General features: G+C 67.9%; 2 protein-coding genes across 5 annotated transcripts; one reads left to right on the plus strand and one right to left on the minus strand.

The window, feature by feature from the left end:
- The first annotated feature begins 4,117 nt into the window (after positions 1 to 4,117).
- On the plus strand, positions 4,118 to 9,275 carry FOSB (FosB proto-oncogene, AP-1 transcription factor subunit). Of its 3 annotated transcripts, XM_006265786.4 has the most exons (5): positions 4,118 to 4,668; positions 6,315 to 6,611; positions 6,999 to 7,106; positions 7,651 to 7,818; positions 7,994 to 9,275. In XM_006265786.4, the coding sequence occupies exons 1-5, from the start codon at positions 4,543 to 4,545 to the stop codon at positions 8,057 to 8,059; spliced, it is 765 nt and encodes a 254-aa protein (XP_006265848.1). In that variant the 5' UTR covers positions 4,118 to 4,542; the 3' UTR covers positions 8,060 to 9,275. The 3 variants fall into 3 exon arrangements, with proteins under 3 accessions (XP_006265848.1, XP_019355502.1, XP_019355503.1); XM_019499957.2 differs by having other exon boundaries at positions 7,651 to 9,275; XM_019499958.2 differs by having other exon boundaries at positions 4,610 to 4,668; positions 6,323 to 6,611; positions 7,651 to 9,275.
- On the minus strand, positions 9,264 to 14,828 carry LOC102572943 (putative zinc finger protein 735). Of its 2 annotated transcripts, none has more exons than XM_059719183.1 (5): positions 14,610 to 14,828; positions 12,857 to 13,515; positions 12,177 to 12,303; positions 11,425 to 11,538; positions 9,264 to 11,186 (listed from the first exon to the last, which is right to left on the minus strand). In XM_059719183.1, exons 1-5 carry the CDS (start codon positions 14,653 to 14,655, stop codon positions 10,717 to 10,719), a joined length of 1,416 nt encoding a protein of 471 aa, XP_059575166.1. In that variant the 5' UTR covers positions 14,656 to 14,828; the 3' UTR covers positions 9,264 to 10,716. The 2 variants fall into 2 exon arrangements, with proteins under 2 accessions (XP_059575166.1, XP_014459695.3); XM_014604209.3 differs by having other exon boundaries at positions 9,264 to 11,162; positions 14,610 to 14,827.
- Positions 14,829 to 15,498: the final 670 nt, after the last annotated feature.

Genomic DNA, 15,498 nt, shown 5'->3' on the forward strand with positions numbered 1-15,498 from the left:
CCGCAATTCCGTCTGTGCTAGACAGGGGGAGAACCCAGGTGTCCTGCTAACCACTACCTCCCGCTCCCAGCAGATGGCTGCGGAGAGAACCCAGGCGTCCTGCCTCAGCTCCCTGTTCTGACCACTAGTCGGCACCGAGGGAGGCGGGATCGGGACAGACGGACGGACCCCCCCGCGGGAGGAGAACCCCGGACAAACAGACGCGGGGGTCGGGGGTCCGTTTGTCCGGGGTTCTCCTCCCGCGGGGTCTGTCCGTCTGTCCCGATCCCGCCGTCCTCGAGTCTGTTCCGCAGTCTGTCCGGCCTATGCCGGATCCCCTTCAACCTGGGATCGTCCGTCTGTCCATCCCGAGCTCCCCCTCGTTTCTCCTGGGCTGCCCCGCCAGAGTCCGTCTGTCCGTCCGTCTCCCGGTCTCCTCGCCTGGGGCTGGCTATCCTGGCGCCTCGCCCCGCCCCGCCCCGCGCTACCGAACGGGGGTAAAAGTCCTCCTGCCCCGGATGAGTCCCGCCCCGCAGTTCGCCCGAGGTGGTAAATCGAGGCACGGAGAGCGCAGAACCCAGGGAACCACGCGTGTGCTCAGACGTGGGGGACTCCGGCCCTGACCTCATCGCCACACAGCGCCGCCTCCCGCGGCCGAGCAGAGTACCCAGGAGTCCTGAGTCACTAAACCAAACACGCCAGGTAGAGGCACAGGAATGACCCAGGTGTCCTCGCTCCCCGCCTTCTGCTCTGGCAACTACTCCCCACTCCCACCCCAGGGCCGGAGAGGGAACACAGGTGTCTTGGTTCTCAGCTCCCTGCTCTAACCACTGGACCCCACTGCAACCCCAGAGCCGGGAAGAGAGAACCCAGGCATCTCAGCTCCTAGGTCCCTGCTCTAACCACTAGCCCTCACTACCAAACTCGGGCTGGCGAAAGAATCCAGGAGTCCGGGGTCCTAGCTCCACTTTCTATAACTCACCAGACTCCAGTTCTCTTCCACATCTGGGAGAGAACCCGGGCGTCCTGACTCCCAGGCCCTCTGCTCCCACTCCTACACCAGGGCTAGGGAGAGAACCCAGGCGTCCTACCTCTTAGCCCCCACTCCCACCCCAGGGCTGGGGAAAGAACACAGTCGTTTTGGTTCTCAGCTCCCTGCTCTGACCACTGGACCCCACTGCAACCCCAGGGTTGGGGACAGAGAACCCAGTTCCCAAGTCCCTGCTCTAACCAGGAGTCCCCACTACCAAACTCGGGCTGAGGAAAGAACCCAGGCGCCCGGGGTCCCAGTCCCACTTTCTATACCTCACCAGACGCCAGTTCTCTTCCACATCTGGGAGAGAATCCGGGCATCCTGACTCCCTGCTCTAACCACTAGCCCCCAATCCCACCCCAGGGCTGGGGAGGGGACCCAGGGGTCCCGGCTCCTAGCCCTAACCACTAGTTCCCACTACCAAGCGCAGGCTGGGGAGAGAAGCCAGGCGTCCTACTCCGCGCTTTAACCACTAGGCCCTTTCCCCATCAGGTGCCTGTAGATTGAACCCAGGCGTCCCGGCTGCCGGTGCACGGCCGGCGGTGGCATGCGCGGCCGATGAGTCAGCGGGCGGGCACGAGAGCCCCGTTCCCGGCGGGCGGTGACATCAGCGCTGTCTCAGACCCACGGGGATCCCCCCCTCCAGGTCTTCCCGCCGCAGCCGCAGCCGCAGCCGTCCTGGCCCAGCCACCGTAAGGAGTGACTCAGCCTCGCCCGTGCAGAGAACCGTGTCCGACCTCCCCACCCCCCCCGGTCTAACCATTAGTCCCCGCTCCCATCAGCCGGGCGTCCCTGCTTCCGGGATCATGGAGCAGGTTAGGGAGCCCGCAGGACGCCTGGCAGGGCAGCGGCGAGTAATGGTTGGAGCAAGGCGGGTGGGAGCCAGGACGCCTGGATTCCCGACTCAGCTCTGGGGGGCAGCAGAGTCTCACGGAAGAGATGGGGGGTCGGCCCAGAACGCCTGGGTCTCATCCTCAGCCTTGGCAGGGCAGCTGTGGTCACCACGGCGGCAGGCAGCACTGACGCCTGGGTTCTGCCCCCGGCTCCGTCCCCCTCCCCCCAGCCTAGCAACTCCAGACACGGGAACCGCAGCCTGGCCAGGCCTTGCCCCCGCGGCTGCCCCGGGCCGGGGGCTTAGTCACGGCGGCCCCGTCACGCCCCCGGCCCGGACTGTCACCCCAGGCGGGCACCTCCCCCTGCCCTGGGCGCGGAGGCAGCGAGCCGAGCCGGCCTCGGTGTCAGGCCGGGGGGGAGGGGGGTGGGGTGCTGTACCCGGGGAATGTAAACACCCAGCCTGTACCAGCCCCCCCTTCCCCGGCACCAGCTGCCTCTGCCGCCTGGGCGCCGGGACCCTAAGCCAAGGAAAACTGGGCCTGGGCCTGGGGGTGGAGACAGCCTGGGGCCGGGCTGTGGGGGTGGAAAAGGATCCTCGCACCCGCCTGGGCTGGGGACCTGCCTGGTCCCCTGCGCCCCACTTCCCATCCCCGCCCCTCCACCGAGCCCTGCCCGGAGCCTTCCAGGCCGGGCCCATTGCAGCCCAGAGCCTCCCGGCTCCCAGCCTCCCCCAGCTCTATCCACGAGCCCTCGCTGCTCCACATGGGCTCTGGGGAGAGAACCCGGGCGTCCTGAGCGCCCCCACCTGCTGCAGCTGCTGCTGGGGGCACGGGGTGTTGGTGCCGAGGGGTCTTCCCTCGCTGAACTGTGGGGAAGGCGCCGGGGAAGCCCCGCTCCAGCCCAGCCCGCCCCTCTAACCCTCCCAGCCCGGGGATCCACCTGGCCCAGGCAGCGGCTGCGGACCCAGTGACCTAGAAACCTGCCCCGGAGCCGGGGATCCCGCCCGGGCGGATCCTGTTACAGACAAGCAGGGCCAGAGCCAAGCCTGCGGCCGAAGCCCCAGACAGCGCGGGCTGGTCAGCCTGCCGTGAGGGGCGGCGGACAGACGGAGCCCCCAGCGAGGCTGTGCTAGTGGCTGTGCTCGCAGCCTGGCACCGAAGGGTGGGGACTGCAACTCCCGCGATGCACCCCGCCCCCCCGCAGCCCCCAAAGGGAGCACGCCAAGCCCCCACCCCTCGGCTGTGACCGCTGGACCACACAGCCCTGCAAGAACCCAGGAGTCCTGGCTCCCAAGTGCCTCCCCCCTCTACTTAAATGAGGGAGGGTGGGTCCAGGGGGCTCTAGGCCCAGGCTGTGGCTGAGGGAGGAGGGGGGAGCCGCGGGCTGGGATGAGAGTGGCTGCCCGGGAGGCTGTCGGGGGGGGGGGTGGGGGTCGGGGCTGGGTCCTCGAGTGGTTAGGTGCGGGGTAAGCACCGGGTGCAGCTTGGGGGCGGGGAACCCAGGAGTCCTGAGTCCCTCGGTCAAACAGCCCATGCAGAGGTTAGGACAGAACCCAGGCTGCCCGGCCCAACTCTAACTACTTGCTCTCGCTGCCACCAGATGGGTGCTGAGGACAGAACCCAGGCGTCCCGGATCGCAGTTCCTTTCCCTGCTCTGACCACTAGCCCTTACTCCCACCAAATGGCAGGGAAGAGAGCCGAGCCGTCTTAGCTCCCCCCTCCCCATCTAACCACTAGCCCTTACAGGCACCAGATAAGGCGTCCCGGCTCCCAGCGCTCCCCGCTCTAACCACTAGCCCCCACCCCGCAAGTGTGTGCCGGGGAGAGGACCCAGGCATCCCGGGTCCCAGCGCAGCGGGGGCCGGGCCGGGCCATAGTAAACGCTGCTATTCTTAACCCTGCCCCGAGCTCCGGGCAGTAGCAGCGGCTGCTGCAGCCCAGGCTGCTAGAGGGATTCCCTCTGACGTCATTGCTAGGATACCAAACAAACACAAGCAAAGACAAGACCATATATGGCTAATTGCGTCACAGGAACTCCAGTGGGGCGGGGTTAGGGATCCCCTCCGCTTGCCCCCTCCGCTGGCCCCTTTGGCCCGGGGCAGGGGGATCAGCCCCCCGGGGGGGGACCCCAGCGAGGCGGGGCCCGGGACTCGGCCGAGTTGGGGGGCCCGGGAGGGCCCCGGAGCCGGGTTTCGGGGACTCTGCCTGTATTCCTCCTAGTGACGTCAGCAGGGGGCGGGCCCCGCCGGTATAAATATGCAGCGGCGGAGCGTGGCTCATTCATAAGATTGTGAGTCCCCGCCGCAGCCGGAGCCACTTGGCGTCGCGTCCCGGGAGTCTGCTCGCCCCCGCCGCGCCCGGCCTGCCGCCGCCGGGACTTTGCCCCGCAGCACTTGGAGGAGGCACCGGTCGTCCGCTCTGCCCCTGAGCGGGCCTGGAGACTTGAGGGACCGGGATAGGCACCGGGAGCAGCCCCCGGCCCGCCGCTGCCCCTCGCGCCCACAGAGGGATGCAGCGCTGCTAGCCCGCACGCCCGGCCCGGGACGCCTGGGACTCCTACAGCCGGAGCCGGGGCCGCTCGCCCGCCGCCCCGGAGGCGCCACCGCCCGCGGACTCTGGCTCTGCCGCCACCTGCCCCCCGCCTTGGCTTCCCGGCGCCCGCAGCGCGGCCCCCGGCTCCCCGCCGCGCCCCGGGAGATGTATCAGGGCTTCCCCGGGGACTACGACTCCGCGTCCCGCTGCAGCTCGTCGCCGTCGGCCGAGTCGCAGTACCTGTCCTCGGTGGACTCCTTCGGCAGCCCCACGGCCGCAGCCGCCTCGCAGGTGGGCCCGCCCGGAGGGGAACGCGGGGCGCCGGGGCGGGGCGGGGCGAGGGCGCAGTCCCCGCGGCGGGCCGCACGACCCCCGCAGCGCCGCGCGTGCCTGGCCCAGCCAGGCGGGGGGGTCGGAGCGCGGAGGGGGGCGGGGTCGTGCGTAACGCGTGACGCGCTGGAACCCTCCGTGATGACGTGAGGCACGCACGGCGCGTCTTCGGAGTCCTCCGCCCCCCCCCCCTCCCAGCCGCGCGGGTTATTTTGGAACGCGGGGGCCGGTCGGCCCCGCCCCCGCGCGGTGATTGGAGGTTGAGGCCCTTCTCCCTCCGGCCGCGCGGGCTGCGTGACTCCCCCCGTGGGGCAGGCGGCAGCCCCCATCACTGACCTCGGGGGCCCCCGCGCGGGCTGCTGCACTTCCCTTCCCGCCCCCCCTCCCCCGCCCATGAGACAGATTGCTGCAGCCCCCTGCCTCCCCCCGCAACCCATGGGGCAGGCTCCCGCCTCCCACCCACTATGGGGCAGGTTGCAGCCTTCCTCTTCTTGCTCCGCCTGTGGGGCAGGCTGCAGCAGCCTCCCCCTAGGCTCCTGCCGCCCCTGGGGCAGGCTGCAGCCCCCTGCCTCCCCCCGCAACCCATGGGGCAGGCTCCCGCCTCCCACCCACTATGGGGCAGGTTGCAGCCTTCCTCCTCTCGCTCCGCCTGTGGTGCAGGCTGCAGCAGGCGCCCCCTTGGCCCCCGCCGCCTGTGGGGCAGGTTGCAGCGGTTCTGGAGCAGGGGCGACTCTGAGCGGCGCTACCGGGTGCCGCGAGCGCGGCGCCGCAGGACTCGTGGACTAAGGCTTCCAGTGGGATCCTGGGTTGCTCCCCCCCCACCCCGCCGGCGTCTCCTGTAATCAAACCCCGACGGGAAACTCAGAACTCGGCACCTTCCGAGCGGCCTCGGGTCTAACAAGGCTGCGGATCTGCCGTAGAGGTCCTATCCCCCAGAGGCTCGCAGCTCTAACCACTACCCCCATTCCAGGGCTTGGGGCAGAACCCAGGCGTCCTGGCTGCCAGCAGCCCTTGCTCGAACCACTAGCCCCCACTCTCACCCCGGGACTGGGGAGAGGACTCCTCAATGCCCGCGGCCCATTGCCATGCCACTCCACACAGTCCCTGCGCCTGTCGGGGGCCCCTGGGTCTCCGCGGCGCTGGGGCATGGAGAGCCCTGTCCTGATGCCCCACAGCAGCTCCGAGCTGCTGCCTTCGGGCTAGTGCGGCTCTGAGGTGGGGCCGGGATGCCCTGGCTGTCCTCGTGGTCTTGTGCCAGTGAAGAGGCTGGTACCTGCCCGCCGTGCCCCAGCGGCCTCGTGCCTGCCCGTCTGGCCCCCACTGCCCCTCTGGTTGGGGCCTGGAGCTGGCACTCACCCCGGATGGGCTGGGCCCGGTGTATCGGTAGGCAGCTGCCCCAGCTACAGGGGGGTGGTTCGTGGCCGGCGCTCAGTCTCCCTGCCCCAGTAGCACCCCATGACGGATCGTGGGGCCGTGACTGTCCACTATTGCCGCAGCTCTGCTTGCATAGAAGCTGGGGGGGGGGTCTGACCGTCGGGGGGGGGGGAGAGGGTCCTGGCTGGGGGCCTTGTTCCTCAGCTGTACCCTGACCTTGTCCCTGGTTTCAGGAGTGCAGCGGCCTCGGGGAGATGCCAGGTTCCTTCGTGCCCACGGTCACGGCCATCACGACAAGCCAGGACCTGCAGTGGCTGGTGCAGCCCACGCTCATCTCCTCCATGGCCCAGTCGCAGCCCCAGGGCCAGCCCCTCCCGCAGCCACCTCCGCAGCCCCCTGCCGTAGACCCATATGACCTACCCGGGACCAGCTACTCCACGCCGGGCCTCGGAGCCTACAGCGGAGGTCCCGCGCCCCCACTGCCGCCCCGCGCCCCCCGGGCTCGGCCCAGACGGACACGAGAGGAAACGGTGAGCTGGGCGGACTTTGGGGACATTCTGCTTCTGTCCGGCTTCCTCTGGGGCATCAGCAACGAGGTTACTAACTCCATGGCTTTCCCCTAACGTCCCCAACGCCCCGGCATGCCACAGCCCAGCCCGCCATGCGGGGCAGAGGTGGGGGGGGTGCCCTGAGCTCTTGCGCGTGCTCTCCCAGCTGCTACTGGTGCAGGGTGTGTCCTGGGGCCTGCGCGGCGGGCACGGCCCAGGGCTTGCTGCAGTGAGGGGTGCATGGGGCCAGGGGTTCCCGTTGGCACATCTCCATGGCTGGGGGGGGGGGCGGAGATTAGGCTGCATGCAGGAGAGGAGGGAAGGCTGTGCCCCGATGCCTGCAGCTGACCGGCCCCTGGGCTCTTGCAGCTGACACCGGAGGAGGAGGAGAAGCGCCGTGTGCGCCGCGAGAGAAACAAGCTGGCGGCGGCCAAGTGCCGGAACCGGCGCCGGGAGCTGACGGACCGATTGCAGGCGGTGAGTGCAACTACGGACAGTCGGGGCCGGGTGTGAGGAAGGGCGGCCATCTCCAGAGCCTCTCGGTCCGGGGGGACGAGGCGTCTGGTTTAGGAATGGGGGGGTGTCTTCTGGGGACCGCGCGACTGCCTGTGTACCCCAGAAATCTCACGGTCCGGGCACTGGGGACGTGGGGCATCACATCCTGGCCTACAGGTGCTGCCTGGAGGGAGTCTGCTGGGAGGTGGCCTGAGTGGCACGTCCCCCCTGCTGTGCCCCGGGCACTGGGAGGGGTTGGCGTTGCACCTTGGTTCTAGCGATAGTGTGGTGCCGAGGGGCATCCCACGGGTTACAGGGATGTAGGTAGTGCCTAGGGGCGTTCCACAGCACTGGCACGTGCCCTCGACCGTGTCCCGGGCACAGAGGAGGTGGATAGCATCTCACCCTGGGCGGTAGGGCTGGCATGTGGTACCTAGTGGCCGTCCCCCAGAGCCGGAACCCGGCCAGCTTCTCGCGCAGGGGCTGCTCTCTGCCAGGTCCCTCTGACCGTCGTTTCTGCCCCCAGGAGACGGACCAGCTGGAGGAGGAGAAGGCGGAGCTGGAGTCGGAGATTGCGGAGCTGCAGAAGGAGAAGGAGCGCTTGGAGTTCGTGCTGGTGGCCCACAAGCCGGGCTGCAAAATCCCCTTCGCGGACCTGCCGGAGCTGAGCGCCCAGCCCGGCCCCGCCGCCGAGGTGAGCTCCCTGGGCGCTCCCGTTAAGGAGGACCCGTTCGGGCCGGCGCCCCTGCCGTACCCGCCCGGCCCCGAGGGAGCCTTCCCGAGCTGTTGCTTTGCACACGGGGAGCTGCCTGGCGCCCTGGCCCCGGCTAACCCGTCCTATACGTCTTCGTTTGTGTTCACCTACCCAGAGGGAGCCACGTGTGGAGCCAGCCACCAGCGGAACAGCAGCAGCGACCAGTCCTCGGACTCCTTGAATTCCCCCTCGCTCCTCGCGTTGTGAAACGCGGACCCTACCCCGCCAGCCCCCTCGGCCGGGCGCTGGCCCCTGCCCCTGCCCCTGCCTCACCCACCATGGCACCCACGCCCTGGCGGGCGCTGCCGTCTGCTCCCTCCCGGGCACACGTGGACTGCGGGGCCCTGCCCCCTGCGTGTCTGGGCAGCCATGGACCGTGGGTTCTGCCCCCCTGCCTGCCCGGGCTGCGAAAGGCACGATCCCGTGCCTGCCTGGGCGCTCATGGACCAACGGGCACTGCCCCCCGCCTGACTGGGCACCACCAGGCACTGCCCCCCATCCCCGGCCCGCGCCGTCGCCGAGCCCCCCTCACTGACTGACATTGTATTTTGGTGACTGTTTGCCGTGGGCTGGAGGATTCGGGCTGGGGGCTGTGCCGGGGGTTCGGGAGTTCGGTTCTGCGGCGTCCGCACTGGGGGGAGAGGCGGCGTTGGACTGGGGCCGGGCCTGCGTGCGTCTTGCTGCCCCCCGCCCCTAGAACCCCCCTCCCCTCGGGGCTGCGCTGCAGCACTGGCGGGGGGCACGATACTGTGAACAGCCCCTCGCCACCTGCCCAGCCCCTGTCCCAGCATGTCCTGCCCCACCTCTCCCGTGCTGTGCGTAAGCAAGGCCAGGGGTCTCCATTCCCTGCCTCATGGGGCTGAGCCCCCCGCCCCCACAACCCCCCGCAGCCTGCTGCCATAGTGATGCCTTCCCCCCCCCCCCCCGGTGCCCTGCCGTGGCGGTGAGGCCCCCGCGTGCCCTGCAGCTGCCGTGGCACTGAGACTTTGCACAACCCCTGCTGGCACCCATGCCCCCTACCCCATGTGGGGCCAGCCATGTCACCCTCCCCCAGCCTCACCGACCCCCGCTTGTGTGCACCCCCGCGCCGCTCCGTGCTCTCGTGACCAGGCGTGAGCCACGCGTGTTCTCCGTGCCGCCGTCCGGCGTGTCCCGCCCGGGGCTGGGGCGTCTATCCCTCCTCCCTTTTTTAAGTTGTTTTGGGGGGGGGGGTTTTGGTTGTTTTGTATTGATGATGATGATGATGTCGATGTCCCTTGTGCTGTATTTGTGCGTGACCATGTCCTGGGTCGGGGGGCGGGCCTGTGCTCCCCCCCCCCTCCCCCGCGCTGCCGCCGCCGCAGCCCGCGCTGACTTTCTCTGCAAAGTGGCCAATAAAAACCAGCTTTGAACTTGCACCTTTTTATTAACAGAGGATCTATTTTTCCAGCTCTTGTACGCAAGGCTCAATAAATGTCTTGTTCGCCGCTGCCTCCGCCTGGCTTCCTCTTCCCTTCTACCCCCCCCCCCCCGCCGCCGGGCGCTGGCCGGGACAGGGCAGGGGAAAGAAGCTGGGGTAGGAAGGTGGGGGGTCCTGGTCCCTGGCAGGGCGACGTGGGTACCCCTGTATGTGCCAGGCTTGTGGGTGATGGGTTGGAGCACCCGGGGGAGCCATAGGGTCCCTGGAGCAAGGGCAGCCTGTAACCAGACCCTGGGGCCCGGGGGGCCCCTGGGGCCCACCCCCGCCCCAGGGGCCCGCGGCTGATCCTGGGCCCTGCAGAAGCGAGTCGTGTCCGCGGCTGACAGAGAACAGCGGGTCTTATGGGTGTTAATCCAGGCTGGGCTGGGAGGGGGGATTAGTTCAAGGGCAGAGGGGACTCTGGGCCTCTGACGTCCATGGGTGCTGGGGGCGGAGGGGGGGGTGCTCACAGTGTCCTGGCACTCATGGGGTTAAACCATGGGAGCGGGGGTCAGTGCAGGGAGACATGGGGTGAGACCTCCCTCCCCATCTGGGGAGCTGTGTCCCAGCCTGTGATTTTCCCCACCCCCCCAATCTGGGGGCTGGGGCTCAGCAGGCCAAAGGTTGGGGAGGATTGCACCTTCCAGCCTAAAGCAGGGAGATGTAAGGCCGTCTGACCCCTGCTCTTCCCTGACCCCCTTGTCTGCCTGGAGCTAGCGTGAAGGGAGCCTTGGCCCAAGCCCCAGGCTAGCTCTGTCCCAGCCTGGGTGAGCCCCATGCCAGAGTTTCCCCATCTGTGCCAGAGCCCCCAACTCACCCTTGTTCAGCTTCCCCCCATGCTCCCAGGATCAGGGAGGCTCTAGCATCTCCTGCCCCTGCCAGACCCCCCTCCTCCCTGGGGAGGCTGGTTCAGGGGGAGGGAGAGGGCAGGCCTCCCGGTCACCCCAACCCCCTCTGCTTTCAGACCCCAGAGGAAGCACCAGGGACCTGCTGGAGGGCATCTGAGGGGGCCTGTCATGAACTGGGGCAGAGGCTCAGCCCTGGGTGGGAGGCAGGAGCCAGAGCCCCATGGGTCTTGGCTCTACATGGCTTAGGCTGGTGCTGGGTGGGGGGTGGATAGCAGCATAGCCTTCCCCAGTGCCTGCCTTCCAGGGTGGGAGGGGTCCCCAGGGTGCAGCAGGGGGATGTGGGCAAGACAGTGATGGTCAAGGAGACTCTTCCCCCCCCCCCCAAACCCCCTTATCTGACTGGGGTCTGCCATCCCTGTGGGGTCCATAGGCCTTCCCCACCTGGAGACCCCTCCCCTGCCACGTAAGTTTCCTGCCCAGAGAGCTTATCACCCCCCTGTCCTAGGCTGTGCATATGGGCCCAGATCCCTCCCCCAGGACAGCCCCTGGCCGCTAGGGGGTAGAACCTGGGCTGGACAGTGACAGATGTGGCTTGGTCCAGAGCAGCTTCCCCAGGCGCCTCTGCCTCAGGCTAGCAGAGGGGGCTGTGGTCTGGGTCAGGCCTAGCTCCAGCCCAACAGGCACAGGCCACTTGTTAAGCCCCCAAGGCTGGCAGGTTTGGGGGTGCACTGGCCCCCCATGCCCTTTGCCCTCAGCCTGAAGGCAGGGCAAGGGCACCAGTCTGGGGGGCAGGTGCCCCAGGGGCCTGGGGGCAGCAGCTCTGCCGTGGGGGATCTCTGGCATGGCACTAGGAGTCACAGCAACAGTCTGTGCTAGCACACGACTGGGGATGGCGCAGGGCCAGTGCTTCCCCAGGCTGCCCTTGGGGTCCATGTCCCACCTTCTGGGGCATCCATCACCACTGGGAGGTAATGAAGAATCCAGACATGAGGCAGTCCCTGGGATGGGGAGACAGGGGTCACCTGTAACACCCAGAGGGGGGTGTACAGGGCAGGGCCCAGGTGACTGGGGGTCCAGCAGAGCCTCTGGCAAGGTTCAGCCTCCTCAGGCAGATGTCTTAGGGTGGACACAGCCTGGCCCCAGCCCCCTCCCCCCCCACCTGCATGCTGCCACTCCAGCAGTACAGAGCTCAGCCCAGGACATGCAGGGCCTGAGATGCCTCACAGGATGCACCAGGGCCTGGTGCCGCCTGCCACTCACCTGTGCAGGTGCCTGCCGAGGTTTCCACATCGCCAGGGCCCTGGGCAGCAACCACCACAGGCTCCTCTCCATGCTCCAGGCAGGTTACAACATGGGGCTTGAGGACAGGGACCCCTGCAGAGAGGGAAATACAAGAGGGTGGGGAGGGAGAGCCCAGGTGGCCATGGCCCTTCAGCTCTGCCCTGCCCTTGCCCCAGCACTGTGTGGAGGGGACACAGCAGAGCCCCAGGACAGTGATGGAGTCAGTCACTGAGGCCTATGTTATTCTTGCAGACACCATCCACCCCACTCCAGAGCAGCCCCAGCCCCTGCTTCTGCCCTGCTCAGCTTGCTGCAGGGATACTGGGGGCGAGAAGAGCCAGGACCCCTTGCTCACAGGGATGTGGTGCAGCAGGAAGCAGGACCTCACCCACTGCTCAGCAGGGGCTAGCGCCATGGGCTGCTCAGGGGAGAAGAGGATGAGGAGGCCAGACTGGGTCCCCCATGGCTGCTCCTGGGGGCCCCAGAAAGACAGCACCTATCCCAATCCCCTGTTGACCTCTCTGGGAATCCAGCCCTGACACAGGGCACTGTGCACTGGATCTCATGTGCCGAGCCATTGAGTCCCCCGCCCCAACCCCCACACAGGGATCCCAAGACTTTCTAGACATGAACTGGCCTTGCCTAAGGATGCTAGTGCCCGAGATATGCCTGGAGCCCCCAGACTGGCCAGCAACTCTCATCCCTGCCCTGAGGCTGGGCTGGCCCCTTACCCAGGGAGGCCAGGTTCTGGTAGGTCTCCAGTGTGGTCTCCCTGTACAGCATGCGCTGGCTCTCATCCAACAGGGCCCACTCAGCTGTTGTGAATACCACGGCAACCTCTGCAAACATCACCGGCACCTGCAATGACACCAGATCCTGTTCTGCAACGCCTGTGCTTGGGGTGTCCAAATGGGGCGTCCACACATCGGGGGCAGGGGCCAGGGTGGCAGGAAGGGGCTGGTGGCAAACATGAGGGGGAAGGGGCATGAATGTTACTGGAGGCAGCGATGGGCTGACCTGCCCCTGCCCCTTGGTGGGTAGCTCATACCAGGGCCAGGAGGGCTCCAGGCCCAGCAACACCATAGCCCTGGGGTTGGGTGACCTAGAGGGCTCTGGGACTGAGCTTGCTGAGGGAGAGCACGTAGCCTACATGCTCTGGAGGATGTCCCACATTCCCATCCCCTCTGCCCCCTCACAAAATCGGGGCACTCCTCTGACAGTGGGTTTGGTTCTTGTGATGTGGGAGCCGATGTGTAGGGGCAGGAGGGGCACCAGCCCCTGGAAGCTTCTCAGTGACCCCAGGGGGAAGCCTGGCACCACTGCAGGGGCAACTCTGTTCCACCCACACCCCCTGCTGCACCCCTCTACCCTCAGAGTTGGGCCTGGGTCCAGGAGCATGGCGCTGGCTCACCCTCCGGCAGTGCCGCAGAAGCTGGGTGCCATGCTGGAAAGCCTTCGCACAGCCAGGGCAGTGGAAGGGACCACGGGCAGTGTGTAGGAGGTGGTGGGCAATGAGGTGGGAGGCCTGGCGAAAGCAGCGCCCACAGTCTGGGCAGGCATGGGGCTTCTCGCCCGTGTGCAGCCAGCGGTGGGCGGCCAGCGAGGAGCTGTGGCGGAACTTGTGCCCACACTCTGGGCAGGCATGGGCCTTCTGGCCCGTGTGGATCCACTGGTGGGTGGTGAAGGCCGAGTGCCCGGCAAAGCAGCGCCCGCAGTGAGGGCAGATGTAAGGGCGTTCGCCTGTGTGCCGGCGCCGGTGGGAGATGAGGTGGGAGCTCTGCCGGAAGCAGCGGCCGCAGTCTGGGCAAGTGTGGGGCTTCTCCCCCTGGTGCAGGCGCCGGTGTGTGGACAGGGATGAGCCGTGGCGGAACTGACGCCCGCAGTCCGGGCAGACATGGGGCTTCTCCCCTGTGTGCAGGCGCCGGTGGGTGCGAAGGGATGAGCTGTGCTTGAAGCACTTCTGGCACTTGGGGCAGTGATGCCATGCTTTCCCTTTGGGGGCTTCCCATCCTCTGGGCCCAACCGTCTTCTCCGTCCTGGCCCTGCCAGCCCTGTGGACCCCACTCTGGCCTGTACAAGAAGAGGATGGTGACTGTGCTTACTCCCCAGCAGAACAGAGCATGAGCTGCCATGCCCCAGGTCTGTCCTGCCTAGTATTGGCAACAGGGAGGGGAGGCTGAAAGGGGAAGGGAGTGGGTCTGGGCAGGGTTTCCCTGGCCCTCTCTCCCCTGCAGCCTCCAGCACTGAAGGTCCAGGATGTTCTGGCTCAGAGGCCTCTCACTCCCCCTCAATAGCTCCTGATGCCCCTTTCCTTTGAGAAGAGGCCCAGTCCCTTTCTGGAGCTGGCTGAATCCCCCTTTCATCCTGTGCTGGGTGAGAAAGATTATTAGCATCTTGTAAACCGCTCTCCTATCCCCCCTCCAGCATCTCCTTTCTCACTTGACCAGGCCTGGCCTCCTTGGTCTCTCCCCCTTCAGAAGCCCCTCCACACGGCTTCTCATGAGGGAAGGCTTGGCCCCAGGAAGCCTGCAGCTCCTGTTACTTGCAGAGGAAGAACGCGCAAGCAGTGCCCAGGCAGACCAGGGGGAAGCCGTAGACGGGCAGCCAGAGCCAGGCCCAGCGAGTGGCTGCACAGCACTCAGACAGTGGTGGAGGAGCTGCGTGGGCAGCCCTGGGAGCAGTCTTGTGGCACCTGCAGACAGCCTGGGGCATCACCTGCGCAGAAGGGGCAGGGCTCGTGGGCATATAAGCCAGGCCAAGAGCCCAGCACCCGGCCATGCCTGGCATAGCCCATAAGCCTGAAATGCCGGTGGCAGAGTGCGGGCATCGCTGCGCCTGGAGCGCCGGGACCAGAGCTCTTCCAGCCTCTCCACGAGCACCTCAGGGTGCAGTGCCCCCTCCCGGGCGCCTCTCCGCGCCGCCGGCTCTGGCAGGGAAGCAGCGCTGGAGCCGCCAAGCCCGCTCCCGGCCCGGACCTGTCGGGGGGAAGAGTCGTGCGGCACCCCCAACCTGCCCGCGCCCTGCCCCGGAAAGCTCCCTGCAGCGCTCGGCCCGCGGCTCCCGGCGAGGGGCTCTGGCGGGGGCCGCGGCAGCCGCCCCGTTATTGCCCCCCTGCCGACGTCACCCCTGGACTGCCGTGACGTCAAGCAGCCCCTGGCTCTTACCTGCGTGGGACCCCGCGGGGGCGCGGCCGGGGCCGCCTGGCTCCATACTGGGAGGAGTGGCAGGGGGGCACTGCGACCCTGCGCCCGTGCCCCGGCAGCCTCCCGCTTGGGCTACCCGCCTGCCAGTCAGCGGCTGCCGGAGGCGGGGCCGGCTCTTAAAGACCCAGACACCGTCTCCCGGGGCCCGCGCACGGCGCCCCCTCCCCTGGCGCCGGCGGTTCAGCGCCCCCTGGCGCCGCCCCGCCTCCGCGCGCGGCGGCGCCCCCTGGCGGCCGGCGCTGCGCTGCGCTGAGCTGCGCGGCGCCCCGCCCCGCCCCGCCCCGCCCAGCGGAGAGGACGCGCACAGGGCGGGGTGCGCTTGTTTTCCGTGCGGGCCGGTGGTAGACCCGGGAGCGCTGGGCCGGGGCTGCAGCAGGGAAGGTTGAGGCTTGATGGTAGGAAGCAGTCTGCGAGGAAGGCGGCGAGGCACAGGAACGCCGGCGACACAAAGCCCTGGCTGGGGCCTGTCCTGCTCGGAGTGGGGCTGGGACCAGACGTGATCCCCGAGGCTCCGAGTCTGCTAACGATAGGCATCTGTGGCCTCCCCACCCCGGAGGGGTCTAGACGAGGCTGGACGGCCCCGGGGGATGATCTAGGCACAGCCATGCCCAGGTTCTGCCATGGGGGTTTCCGGGCTTCTGCCCCCCCTCTCCCCCGCTTTCTGCTCCATGTGTCACGGGGCTTTGAGCTCCCCCCTCCTCCAGAGGCGCTGGGTGCTGCTGCAGCCCAGGCTGGGAATGGGGAGCAGTGCCCAGGCAGACAAGGGGGGAGCTGTAGACTAGGCTGTGCCAATGCTCCTGCTGTCACCAACCCACAGGGTCCTGGCTGCAGGGTCTTGCCCCCGCACTCA

This window comes from Alligator mississippiensis, chromosome 15 (assembly GCF_030867095.1).
Source record: "Alligator mississippiensis isolate rAllMis1 chromosome 15, rAllMis1, whole genome shotgun sequence".
In the NCBI taxonomy this organism is placed as follows: Eukaryota; Metazoa; Chordata; order Crocodylia; family Alligatoridae; genus Alligator; species Alligator mississippiensis.

Coding starts and splice junctions, on each gene's coding strand:
- FOSB (XM_019499957.2), top strand. CDS start 4,543: ATGTATCAGGGCTTCCCCGGGGACTACGACTCCGCGTCCCGCTGCAGC. Junction 4,669..6,314: donor CGGCCGCAGCCGCCTCGCAG/GTGGGCCCGCCC, acceptor CCCTGGTTTCAG/GAGTGCAGCGGCCTCGGGGA. Junction 7,107..7,650: donor TGACGGACCGATTGCAGGCG/GTGAGTGCAACT, acceptor TTCTGCCCCCAG/GAGACGGACCAGCTGGAGGA.
- LOC102572943 (XM_059719183.1), bottom strand. CDS start 14,655: ATGGAGCCAGGCGGCCCCGGCCGCGCCCCCGCGGGGTCCCACGCAG. Junction 13,516..14,609: donor CCCCGCGGGGTCCCACGCAG/GTAAGAGCCAGG, acceptor CTTCTTGTACAG/GCCAGAGTGGGGTCCACAGG. Junction 11,187..11,424: donor CTCGGCAGGCACCTGCACAG/GTGAGTGGCAGG, acceptor TGGGTGTTACAG/GTGACCCCTGTCTCCCCATC.